At 36.3% G+C, this 13,518-nt stretch overlaps 1 protein-coding gene across 1 annotated transcript; it reads left to right on the top strand.

Annotated features, from left to right (window-relative positions):
* Positions 1 to 3,339: 3,339 nt before the first annotated feature.
* Positions 3,340 to 7,192, top strand: LOC149388475 (putative ubiquitin-like-specific protease 2B). The gene is made up of 11 exons (XM_089621722.1): positions 3,340 to 3,395; positions 3,515 to 3,664; positions 3,750 to 3,836; positions 3,923 to 4,260; positions 4,584 to 4,784; positions 4,857 to 4,912; positions 4,995 to 5,088; positions 5,241 to 5,331; positions 5,586 to 5,705; positions 5,983 to 6,383; positions 6,932 to 7,192. The coding sequence occupies exons 2-10, from the start codon at positions 3,533 to 3,535 to the stop codon at positions 6,193 to 6,195; spliced, it is 1,332 nt and encodes a 443-aa protein (XP_089477848.1). The 5' UTR covers positions 3,340 to 3,395; positions 3,515 to 3,532; the 3' UTR covers positions 6,196 to 6,383; positions 6,932 to 7,192.
* Positions 7,193 to 13,518: the final 6,326 nt, after the last annotated feature.

Below are 13,518 nucleotides of genomic sequence, written 5' to 3'. Positions count from 1 at the left end.
GCGTGGTCGCAGTCGCGGTCGCGGCGCTCCGGCTCAGGGATCAAGTCCCGCGCCTGCTCCGGCCGCTCGAGCCTCTCCTGCTCCGGCACCGGCCGCAAGATCTGAAGCGGCAGCTGCGCCACCAGCAGCGAGAGCCGCTCTGGCTCAGACGTCGGCCTCGCCGGTGGAGCCGCCGCGAGGGGCCGTCGGATAGTCACCGCGATTTTGTGTTTGTGTTCGGTGGTGTTTGGATTACAGAGAATGGAGAGAGAGATGGTTTTAGAGAGCAGTTTGAGAGAGTGAGGGAGGTTGTGACAATTGCATTATGGACTTGCATTCCAAATTGCTCAACACCTTTTCTTTCGTACGTATTTTTAGACAAAGAGAGAGTCGGAGGTGAGAGTAAGTTTTTAGAGAGAGATAGAGTGTGTCAAGAAATGCGAAACCTAGAAGGAAATCCTTCACCGAGAAAGTGCGGCGATCGAGAATCGTAACATTCTCGTTCTCTCTGTTGTCGTCCTCCTTCGTCCTGGCGAGGGACGAATCCTCGACCGCCGCCGCGACGAGACATTGTGTTCGGTGGTGTTTGGATTACAGAGAATGTAGAGAGAGATATGGTTTTAGAGAGCAGTTTGAGAGAGTGAGGGAGGTTGTGACCATTGCATTGTGTTCGACATTTTTTGTTTGTTTTTACCTTTCTTTACGTACGTATTTTTGTTGTTGTTCATATTTATTTTAATTTTTAGCATTCGTAGTATTTTATTTATTTATTTCTTCTACTAAACTTGTCTTATTTTCCGTAAAATAAATATTATTTCCGTATTATTTCTAACATTTATTTTATGTTTTTTAAGTATTCGTATTAACGTCCTCGCATTGTTTAATACTCACTTTGACTTTGACTTGCCAATATTTTCAACCACTGTGTATATATATCTATCTATTCTATACAGAACCCATTGTCTTCCCGTAAGTTTTTGTTTTTATATATTTTTTTTTATAGTTCTATAATTTAGTATTCATTGCTATGCTAGGTTGTTGTTATGTCGTTATTTTCACATGGTGTAAATAACACACCGAGAGCAAAAAAACGAAACATCAAGCCCATACACAAGGCCCAAGCCTACAAGCAAATTCACGCGCCAAGCTCCGAGTCAACTCTCATGAAATGTCTTTCAAAAGACTCTCAAAGAATGTTTTCAAGCTAGACTTCTTGACAAATCTTCAAGACAAAACCACAAAAATGACCACCTGGTCGGCCAAATAAAATGACCACCCGACCGGCCAAAAAAGAAGACCATCCGGCCATCTTCACTCGGCCAAGATCACCCGGTCATCTTTACTCGGCCAAATATGGGTGGTCAATATGGGTGGATTGACATTCATATTACGAGATCGAGCCCAATACTTGACGAGATTTGAGAATTTATTGACATTCATGTCAATATAGTGACATTCAAGTCAATATATTGACATTCATGTCAATATATTGACATTCATGTCAATATATTGACAAATATGTCAATAAAATGGAGCAAACCATATTTCACATTCAAACTGGTGGCATTAACATGTCAATATATTTAAAAGGATGTCAATAAAATAAATCTCAGAGCTGTTGGAGTTCTTGTGGATGTTGATTTCTCGAAACTACCTTAAAAAATTGCAGCCCACGAAATCGTGAAGATGTTTATCCGTGTACCTTCAAACAATGCAGACCAAGGGCTTTAAGTGAGTGTCACCAGTTTGAATGTGAAATATAGGTTGCTCCATTTTGTTACATATTTGTCAATATATTGACATCTTTGTCAATTTATTGACATGAATACGCCGTCATGTCCGAGTGCCTCCTTGGTCGTCCTCCGATCTCAATTACCAGTGAGTCATTTGACATATTAGCACTTTCAAAATACCTTGATCTTAAGACCAAATGACTTGCAATCATGGAAGACTTGGTGATTACAGACAAGTGCAGGAATTGACCAAAACAAGACTTCCGGAATAGAGCGATTTATTTTATCTCTGCTGAAAGTGAGGGTAAAAAGATGAAAAAATAAATTTATCTCTGCTGACGAGGTCCTATTTTAGACTTAAAAAAAAAAACACAAAGTAGGAAAAAATCATTTTTTTAGTCCTAAAATAAGAAAAATCACAATTAACAAATGATTTTAAATTGGAAAATAGGTTTTGTTATTTTCTCCTCCAAGCCCAAATTCTAAAATAAATTTAGCCCAAACTCAGCCTTCAGCGTACCTCTCTCTCTCTCTCTCAATGGACATATCTCCCGCGCAATTCGCCCAAATCACCCCAAAAAAAAAAAAACGTGGACAGAGGATTGACTGTCGATGTACTTGTGTTGGTTAATAATAATTTCCGGTCCCCTTTTTGTGAAATCCTGGGTACGAAAATGCCGATTAGGAAAAACAAGAGAACACCGCCGGTGGTCAAGAAATCCTAACTCCAGGAAAAGCCGATAATGGAGAAGACGAAGTCGTCGGCTCCAAAGAGGGAAAGAAAACGAGCTAAACGTGAAGAAGAACCATCGTCAAGCTCCGATAATCATGTAATTTGCGTCGCTTTTTGCTTGATAGATTATTTGTGGTATTCTGGTTGAAACGTGCTGAATTATGTTTTGTATGAACTGTTTTAGAAAGGTAGTCTCTGGTTGTTTTGTGAATGTTGTTTAGAGAAACATGACGATAGATTCTTTTTAATAAAAGTATATTGACCTGTTTGGCATTTCATGAGATCCATTTTATAAAATCTTCAAATATTATTGACATGTTTACAGTTAATGACAGTTTTGAATATTTGAATTGCTGGTTTTATTTTTATGTAGGCTTGGTCTCGAGATCTATCAGATGAGATGATCAGTGATTTGTTCAGCTTCTTTGGGAATCTCGACAAGTTCGAGAAATCAACGGATATGACCCCCGAAGAAAAAAAGCTTTTCGAAGCTACATGCTTCGGACATTTTCTACGAATGCCGAAAGTCACCCGGTCCTCGAATATCATCCATAGTATCATGGTTAGGTGTGGTCGCTATGGCAAAGACTCTTCCGACATACTTTTTTTTGAGCTTGGAGGCCAACCACGACCCTTTACAAGACAACACTTGGCTGACATCGTGGGTTTGCGCATTGCAGAAAACTACAAAGAGTTCAACTATGACGGCCCTGAAGAGAAGGATGGGCTTTACAAGAAATATATCCTGCCTGTGAAAGAGAAAAACAGGGGACATATAACCTCTTTGGTCTTGAAAAGAAAGAAGTGGCCAGTGGAGAAGAGGGTGAAGTGTTTACTCCTCCATTTCTTGTACGACGTCCTTCTCGCTGATAGCCCAAAAAAATCAATCACGAACATGGCGTTCATTAAAATGGTCGATAACCCCGACGAGTTTAACAACCATCCGTGGGGTAATGTTGTTTGGGATTTCCTAAAGGAACGGATCCATTGCTATGTGATGAAGCGGAAGTCTTACAATAGGATGAAACCCACGAAGATTAACATTGGTGCCTTCATTGTGGCGCTTCAGATTTGGGCATATGAGTGTATGCCCATATTCAGCGAGTTGAAATTATGCACAAAAATTTCAAACACAGCAACCCCGTTGATGCTTCGGTGGGAAGCTAATTCTAAAATCTCTGTGGTCACAGTCAACAAAATACCCTTCAACAGCACCAACGTAACTTCAACTTTCGCTTATATTAAATTTTGATGATGTTCTGGACATATAAGAAAATGAGGTTGATGCAGTTGTAAATCTGCAGTTGGTTTTCAATCCAATCGGATCTGAAGTCGCAAAGCCGTCGAGAGTAGTCAAGAACATCAAGACATCGGAATTGCAAAAAATAAAGGTGAATCATCACACAAAAATACTGTATTTCGTAACAACTATCTCAGGAGTTATGAGTTAATTTTATTTGCACGTAAATACTTTCAGGATCGGGTGAAGGCAGTCGAAACTTGCAATATCAAAATCCGAAATGACTTTGTTTCCCTTCGAGAGTTCGTACTGTCCACATTCAATGATTTTGAATTTCAAACAGGTCTTCGAGAAGATGTCGGCATGAATTTTGTTTCTGTAAGTGGGCAGAAGAAAACAGAAGAAGAAAAGAAGAAAACAGAAGAAGATAAAAAAGAAGTCGCAAAAGATAAGCCCTTTCAAGACGTTATCTATCCAGAAGGAGATCCTGATGCTGTTATCATCCACAAAGAAGACATGGAACTCCTGGAACCTGAAAGATTTATCAACGATACCATAATTGATTTTTATATCAAGTAAGTTTAAATTTGTTTATAATATGACTGCTCTTAGTTATTTCAAGTATCCAGTTCTAGTTATTAATTCACAGAAGGAAACTAGAGTTGCTAATTTTGTAGCTTAGAGCATTTCTTTAATAATATTATAAACGTGTGGGACTTGAAATTATGGGCATAGACTAAATAAGCTGAACTCATGGATACTTATAAAATTTATCAAATTATTGGCATTTCTGTAATAAGCTGAACTTATAAAATTATACCTAATCTGGAATGGTTGGAAGAAATTATAAATTTTTGGGAAATTTCCTAGGAAGCCTGATTACGAGCTCTTCTTGTAGATTTTTGGCCAGAAACTTTCAGTCAGACGAAAAGCACAAGTTTCATTTCTTCAATAGTTTTTTCTTTCGGAAGCTTGCGGATTTAGACCAAGATCGATCTGAAGCTTATGAAGGCAATGAAGCATATCAGCGTGTTCGTAAGTGGACAAGAAAAGTAGACCTTTTCAGAAAGGATTACATATTCATTCCAGTAAATTACAGGTAAGACTGGTTTCAGTGTTGTATTGCCTGAATTTTTTTACTATGCGATTAACCGATGCAACATGGTTACAGTTTTCACTGGAGTTTGCTTGTCATTTGCCATCCCGGTGAAGTGCCAAATTCAGTAGGTAAGAATAAATAGTGATACACTGTTATCTTTTTTCTTGAATAATAGTTATCTCTCGGTCATTTTATGTTTCATTATCATAGATGAAGAATCTGAAAGTGTATCCAAGGTACCGTGCATATTGCACATGGATTCTATCCGAGGAAGTCACAATGGCCTTAAGAATCTCATCCAGAGGTAGCTTTTGACATTTGCCTGATAACTAAGCTAAAGGATACTATGTTTTATATTTTTGCTTAAACTAACTATTTAGTTCTCAAGTTAGAAGCTGTTATTATAGCATTAGATGCTAATTGTGACCAATTTTTCTCATTGTGTCTGTAATGTAGTTATCTATGTGAAGAATGGAAAGAAAGGCATAATGATGCTGCAAATGATGCTTCATTAAAGTTCCTTCTCATGAAATTTATCTCGCTCGAGGTATATATACCTCTAAGTACCACCAAGGAGATTGGCTTAATCACACCAAAATAATGTTTAATAACTTTTCCAAGTCATTGCCTTTTTTAATATTCTACGACATTCTCAAAGCATCTCATAGTGTTTTCAGAATGTTTTTAACTAATTACCAAGAGGAGTGTTTAGAAGTTATCATCTTTTCCAACCATCATTACTCACTGTTTATGAAGAAGGCATTTCTTATTTACAGTTTCATTGTTTTTCATCTTCATTAGTTACCACAGCAGGAGAATTTCTTTGACTGTGGTGTATTCTTGCTCCATTATGTGGAGCGCTTTCTGGAAGAAGCCCCTCTTAACTTCTGCCCCTTCAATGTCACAAAGTCATCCAATTTTGTAAGTTTTCATATATTCCAATTTACATTTTCATATAGTTATTTATTTTTCAGTAGTTCCCCGGTTAGGATTTTAAGAGTGGGAATCAGTACCCTGCAGTACTTCTCTTTTAATCATACTTTGTAGAACGTTGTTTATAAACTTTTACCATTCACACTATAACTGAATAATATTAATTTTTTTTTTTTTTGGTTTTTACATTACTGCTTTTCAATTATAACATACTCTCTATGCGAATGACATTCGTAGAATAACTTACCAGTTCACGTATTTCCAGTTAAGCAGAAACTGGTTCCTGCCTAAGGAGGCTTCTCTCAAAAGACAAAAAATCAAGAAGTTAATATACAAGATCGTTGAAAATCGCTCTCGAAATATGCCAAAAGCTGATAGCATTGATCGAGATCCTTCTCCGGCACCCAGCGAGACATGTGATCAAGAAACTGAAGTAGTAGTTCTTGAACGGATAAACAGTCATGAAGTCAGAGAATAGTTGTCTGAGCCCAGAGGTGATTTGTGCTTTGGAAAATCGGGCTTGGTTTCATCGAATTTATCTGAACTAGGACCTTCTTCGAGCTCATATACTGGCGCGAATTACCAACACTCATTCAAATTTCAATTGCCATAGTTTTGTGGAGATTTTCAACTATTCGTCTTCTGCGTAGCAACTTCGTCTCTCTGGTGAGTTTTTTTTTTTTTTTTTGGTAAATATTGAATGTAGTTACATAATTTTTTTTATTGCTACGTTAATTTGTTAAAGAAGGCAGCTTCGTAATAAATAAAAACTTACTCAATGAATACTGTCTTACTTTTTTTTTTTTTTTAAATAGAATACTGTCTTGTTGATTCTATATTTATTGCTATGCTAGTTTGTTAAAAAGGCAACTCTGGAACTAGTTACTCTATAAATACTGTCTTACTTTGACAATAGAGAAACCTTGATCTATTATCAGTTAGACATGGCTGAGTTGGTTGGTAGTTTGCTAATTAAAGACAACTTTGTATATAGAAACCTTGATCTATTATCAACGTCGATCTGTTTCTTTTTGTTCTTTATATTTTATATAGTTCTATAATTTTTTTATTTTTTTATTTTATTTTTATTGTTATGGTAGTTTGCTAATTAAAGACAACTTTGGACTAAAATTAATCAGTCTATAATTACGATCTTACCTTTTTTTTTTACGGAAGTATTGTCTTACTTTGATTCTATACCTTTCGTAAAATAGTGAAACCTTGACCTGTGTGAGTAATAGAACAGCTTGGGGATGTCTTTTGGAGCCAACCTCTCAAACAAGACTTGAAGAAAAGAAGAAAGCAACGCTCCGCCAACCAACTCAGCCATGTCTATTACTCACACAGGTCAAGGTTTCACTATTTTACGAAAGGTATAGAATCAACAGGCCTACCATGATGGCAAAGTGCGACATGGTCCCCAAGGATGTGAACGCTGATGTACATGGCTTGCTGTCTGATGTACAGAGGTGACATGGTCCCCAAGGATGTGAACGCTGCTATGACAACCATCAAGACGAAGAGGACCATTCTGTTTATTGACATTCATGTCAATTTATTGACATTCATGTCAAGAGATTGACATTCATGTCAATCTCTTGACATTCATGTCAATCTCTTGACATGAACATGAATGAATGTCAATATATTGACATGAATAACAATTTAATGACATGAATGTCAATTTATTGACATATTTGTCAATAAAATCTCAAATATTATAAATTCTCAATATATTGTCTATATATTTACAAGGATGTATTTTATTGATAGTTTAAAAGGATATATTTTATTGTCAATAAATTCTCAATAGATCTCAACTGTCAGTTTATATTTTAAAGTTAAAATAATCCCTCACCAACCTGCTAGTGCACAAAGGCTCGCTTGGCGTACATGAAGTCAAACTAGTGGTCAATGGAAGAGAAGACCTCTGCAACACTGGTTGAGTTGGAGATCATACAGACAGCACGTTGGACCTTGGCAAGGTTTCCACCGGGGACCACATACACTTTCAGATTCTTCATCTATGATAATGAAACATAAAATGACCGAGAGATAACTATTATTCAAGAAAAAAGATAACAGTGTATCAATATTTATTCTTACCTACTGAATTTGGCACTTCACCGGGATGGCAAATGACAAGCAAACTCCAGTGAAAACTGTAACCATGTTGCATCGGTTAATCGCATAGTAAAAAAATTCAGGCAATACAACACTGAAACCAGTCTTACCTGTAATTTACTGGAATGAATATGTAATCCTTTCTGAAAAGGTCTACTTTTCTTGTCCACTTACGAACACGCTGGTATGCTTCATTGCCTTCATATGTCAATAAATTGACATTCATGTCAATAAATTGATATGAATGTCAATTTATTGACAAATATGTCATTAAATTGTTATTGACATTCATGTCAATATAATATATTGACAAATATGTCATTAAATTGTCATTCATGTCAATATAATAAATTGACATTCGTGTCAATATAATAAATTGACATTCGTGTCAATATAATAAATTGACATTCGTGTCAATAATGGCATTTCAACAATTTAGATTGCAATGTAAATCAAAATATAAATGTATAATCCTCGGATAAGTCCTCGGAGAAGTCCTACCACGGAGAGCTTGGGCAGAATTCTTTTTCAAACACACCAAATTATAAAATTGAAATATAAATACAAATATAATCATTTATATATATAAATGTATCATTAATAGAAAGTATTTAAACTGGTGAACTATATTTAAATTTCAAACAATAATGGTATATAATAAATTAAGACGAATTAAGTTAAAATAATCGCTATTATAGAAAAAATTACATATAAAAAAGTATATTGATTCAAAATAGGCAGTCAATAATAGTATATAATAAATTAAACATTCACTAAATTTAAATAAGAGGAAGAACCAACCTCGAGCTCGTCGTCGTCATCCTTGAGCTTGTTGGTCTCGAGCTCGTCGGTCTTGAGCTGGTCGGCTCGTCGGTCATTAAATTGTTATTAACATTCATGTCAATATATTGAGAAGGTTAGGGAAAATCATATTCCGCACTTTTCAGGTGATTTTTCCTGACAGATCTTTCTTGAACTTCACCATAATGTTTACGTTACTGAGCAAGAATTCAAGTATATTAACTCTCGTTTGGCTGATCTTACTAAACGCGTCGATCGGTAGCCGATGTGCAAAGATGAATACCTTAAGTTACCGTTCTTGAAAAAAGGGTATTTCCAGGGTAAAGTAAATTAATTAAATAGTTAAGTTAATTTAATTAACTTACTTGCCGGGCTATTTTCTTAATAAAATAAAACTTAGACTAGATGCCCAATAAGTTGTATAGAATGGGCTAGTAAATACTAAATATTAATCTATTTAGTGATATTGTTTTTATTTTTTATTTTAACTTCAATGTAAATAATTTGTGCCGTATGAGACACGCTCGTTTCCTTTCTTTTTTTGTGTAATAAGAAAACAAAATAGAAAACTTGAGAAATCTTCTGAGAACCCAAACTCTTCTTCTTCCCACGTCTGTCACCCAAGAGAGAGCCAGCAAAATGACTACTGTCGATTCGATGTTCATCGAAGGGATTCGAAGCATCAATCCCGAGAAAGGGATTGTTATCACTTTCTTCAAGCCCCTCACTCTCATCGTCGGTGACATTGGCACCGGAAAAACTGTACTTTTTCTCTCTCTCTCTCTCTCTCTCTCTCTCTTATATACCTATATATTGCATGTTTTCACTATTATTCTATCTCGAACCTCATCGATTTTTTTGTTGGCGGTTATGTGTTTGTGTTGGCGTCGATCTTCAGGCGATAATGGAATGCATGAAGTTTTCCTGTGCAGGAGTGCTTCCTGCGAGGTCAGCTAATAGTTTCATCCATAAGGTCTCTCTCTCTCTCTCTCTCTCTCTCTCTCTCTCTCTCTCTCTCTCAACTCTGAGTACATGTTGTTACCATCTAGCAAATTCCTTGCACAATATCATGAAGAAATTATTTATCCTACTGGCTCAAAGTTGAGTATTGAAAAAATGGTGTTCCATATTCTGGTGCAATTATCCATAAAAACGACCACAAATTTCTTCACTCGCAATCGTTACCCACAACTCTTCCCATATCATCTCTCACGATCTACAAAGGCTGAAGATAACATTTTATGTTCATGGACCTTACAATCAGCAATAAGAAAGATTGGGATAAATTGTTTTTGTCAATTTTTAATAAATCTCTGGGTGTTATTTTAGGTAATGATCGTTAATAATTATAATAAATTTATAAGTTTGTGCTATAACACATTTGGGTTTGTTTTCTTAGTATGGATTTCGATTTTTTAATCCTTAATTATTTCGATTTCTAAAATTTGGTCTTCGAATATTTGTTCGTTGTCCTTGAATTTTTTTTCCATAATTTGTCATTTATTTATTTTGGTCAATTTGATATCTATTATTGTTGAATCCGGAATCTCTTTTTTTTTTTTCGTAACTTGTCATTTGTTTATTTTGCTTAATTTGACACATAATTTTGTTGAATATAATATTTCCTTTTTCGTAGCCCGTCATTTGTTTATTTTAGTCAACTTGACATATATTATTGTTGAATAAGAGATTTCTATTTTCGTAACTTGTAATTTGTTTATTTTGGTTAATTTGGACACATGATAATTTGTTGAATTTGAGATCTTAGTTGTCAATATTAAAGTGGGATAGTTTCATATTGATTGTGTGTGTCAATAAACATATGTTTATATATCGATTTGACTTCTGCATCAATTGGTTTTAAGATGAAATTCAACATGATATTAAAGTCTTGCCCATTCACACAATTTGAATTTGGCCCGGCCAACGCGAAGCGTGAGTGAGATTGTTACTCGGCCTGATCACGCTGTGCCTGAAGGGAAATATTAAAGTGGGATAGTCTCACATTAATTGTGTGTGTGAATAAACATGTTTATATAAGTTGGATCTCTTCACTTGATTGTGTGTACACTAAATGTTTGTTTGTGTGTGTGTCAGGGCTACTGCTCATCTGTAAATGGGACAATTAAGCTACGAATCAGAACCCCAACAATGGAGGCAATCTCTATAAGGTCTCTTATATTGATTCCAAAAGCTTCGAGGAACAACCAGCAGAGAATTCTTAAAACCATGGATCTCCAAACTGGACTTGTAGGACTTTATGCCTAGTCAAAAGTTTTGTTTCTCAGTACTCTTGATGATGAGTGTTTTATTGCCTCCGCAGAGACTTGACCATACTTTTTCTTGTTGGGCCGATATGGATACAGAGACTGTTGCTCTGATGGGCGTCTCCAAAGCAATTCTCGATAATGTGATATTCGTGCGTCAAGACGAAGCCAATTGGCCTTTTGAAGACCCACGTATTGTAAAAAAAAAATTCGATGATATCTTCTCCATCACAAGGTATATGATTTTACTCTGCCGATATATTTGTCATTTCTTAAGTATGTAATTCTAGAGCATTTCTGTTTGTTTTATGCATTTAGCTAACTGGATTCGGATCACATTGGTTTTCATACATTTCAAATATGTGACCTTTGCTTATTATTTAGATTTGCAAAGGCGTTGGACGAAATGAGGAAACGTATCAAGGATTTAAATCAAGAGATGAAGGTCTGTCGCCTTAAATTGGAGAATCTTCAAACATTGAAAGATACAGAATTTCAGGTTTTTTTTTTCTTCCTTTACTCTGATATTCAGATATTTTGTCCGTAGGTTCTAACATGCTTGACGTGATTTCTTCTCTCTCTCGCCTAATTCAGTGTCTTCTTTCCTTTCACATACAGCTTCGTGAAATCATTTCTCGTGATCAAGAGAAAATGAAATCTATGAAAATTCAGATTGAGGATTGGCAAACAAGTGTCCAGGACGTCAACTCTAAAATTTTTGAGACTCGGGCGACACTGAAATCACTGAAACAAGTAGAAGAGCAGATATTGATTAAGACTGTTATAAGAGAAACCCTAGACAAGGATCACCGGAATAAGTATGTTGCAGCCCTTAGCGTGGAGAATAGATGTCATATATTATTGAAGAAAGAACGCGACACAGCCATTCAAAACTTATATAAAAAACAAGATCTAGGCTACCTTCCGAATTCTCCGTTCAGCGATTTGGATGCTGTATATCTCACAAACAGACTAATCTCAGGGGTGGAGAATCGTAAAAAGGATTTGCAAGATTGGAAGGTTCCCACCGAAGAAGCTCAAACCATTGAAGATGCAATAGGAGGATTTGTCTCGTGGCCGAAGAGATTGATCGAAGTGGACACGGGAATAGAGAGTCGCGGTCCGGTTGTCAAACAACTCTCAAAGCTTGGTTTAAAGAGTGAACCTAGCATCGATGATACTAAGAAGATTCCGTACAAGGTGATTAATCCAAAGTTTCGATTGCTCGCTCAACATGCCAACAAAGTAATGTTACCGGAAGGGGATGTGATTATGGTCAATGTTAGTCCAAGTCTCGCGGCTATCCCGATTCCGGTGTCATTTGAAGATGTTTCCGACTTTTTACAATACTTGGAAATTGACACGGGGAGCATAACGGTCTATATGGAGTTAGTGTTTTCTTTATATGCGTTTTTAATATAAATATTCAATATTTAGTGTTTTGATCAATCAAATACTTGTTTGTCATAGCTATCTACGCTCGAGGCTAGAAAAGGCGAAGAAGAGTCGAGACTATTGTTTTATAAATCCGGGCTTAAGTTCGTACATCGAAAACAACGACGAGGACGCTTATTTGTCAAAACGAGTCAAGGACGTTGGAAACATAGTACGAAAATGCAAATTTGGTGAACTAGCTATGATGCCGTACAATAAAGGTGCGCATTGGATGCTCGTTGTCCTCGACCCTTGGAGAGATAGTGCTATGTTCTTCGACCCGTTAAGAAATAAAATTCCAATCGATTTAACTCGATTGATAAAAAAGTAATATTTTGATTTTTTAAACTATTTTTATTATAAATCATTGTAGAGGTTTTTTCTCTTATGATTTTCGTGTTATAGGGTTTTTGTGGATTTCAAGCTCGAGCACCAAAAAACCAATAATAACGGACAGTCAACGTACATCAAGGCTTGGAACGCTCCGAGACAAACCGGAAACACGGAATGCGGGTATTTTGTTATTTCGTATATGCGCGAGCGATATAGTCCTAGGAGGTGTAGAAAAATTAGAAAGTAAGAAAAACTATACAAAAGAGGATTTAGAGAGAGTTAGGGAAGAATGGGTAACTTATGTACAAACATTTATTAATTGTGATGATTAGTTAGTTTTTATATTCAATTTTGGATTGGTTTTAGATGTAAATATTTCTTTTGAATGTTTTGGAGATGTATATATTATTTTTTGGATTGAAGGTTATTTTCAGGTGCCATATTTTTTAAACCGGGTTTAGTACGTGTAAAAAATGATTTCAGGTTCAAAATAAAGTCTTCGCCGCGGCGTATAACGTTCGCCGCGGCGAAAAATAAGAGTCGCCGCGGCAAAAAAGATACCGAGAGCACATTATTCATGCATCAAAAACTCGCCGCAGCGATGTTTTAGTTTCGCCGCGGCGATATACACCTCGCCGCGGCGAAACTAAAACGTCGCCGCGGCGGGTTTTTAAAAAAATATTCAGAAAACTTCTACAACGGATAAAAATCCGTTGTAGAATACTCTCGCCGCGGCGCAGAACCTAAGTCGCCGCGGCGTGAACCTCGCCGCGGCGAAGTATAATTATAGCCGCGGCGAAAACATTCTACAATGGATTTTCAATCCGTTGTAGAATCATGTC

Source organism: Urtica dioica, chromosome 8 (assembly GCF_054948205.1).
Source record: "Urtica dioica subsp. dioica isolate 48M chromosome 8, U.dioica_male_clone48M_v1_H2, whole genome shotgun sequence".
Classification (NCBI taxonomy): Eukaryota; Viridiplantae; Streptophyta; class Magnoliopsida; order Rosales; family Urticaceae; genus Urtica; species Urtica dioica.
The sequence above is the reverse complement of the archived record's forward strand: the minus strand, read 5'-3'. Positions and strand labels throughout refer to the sequence as shown.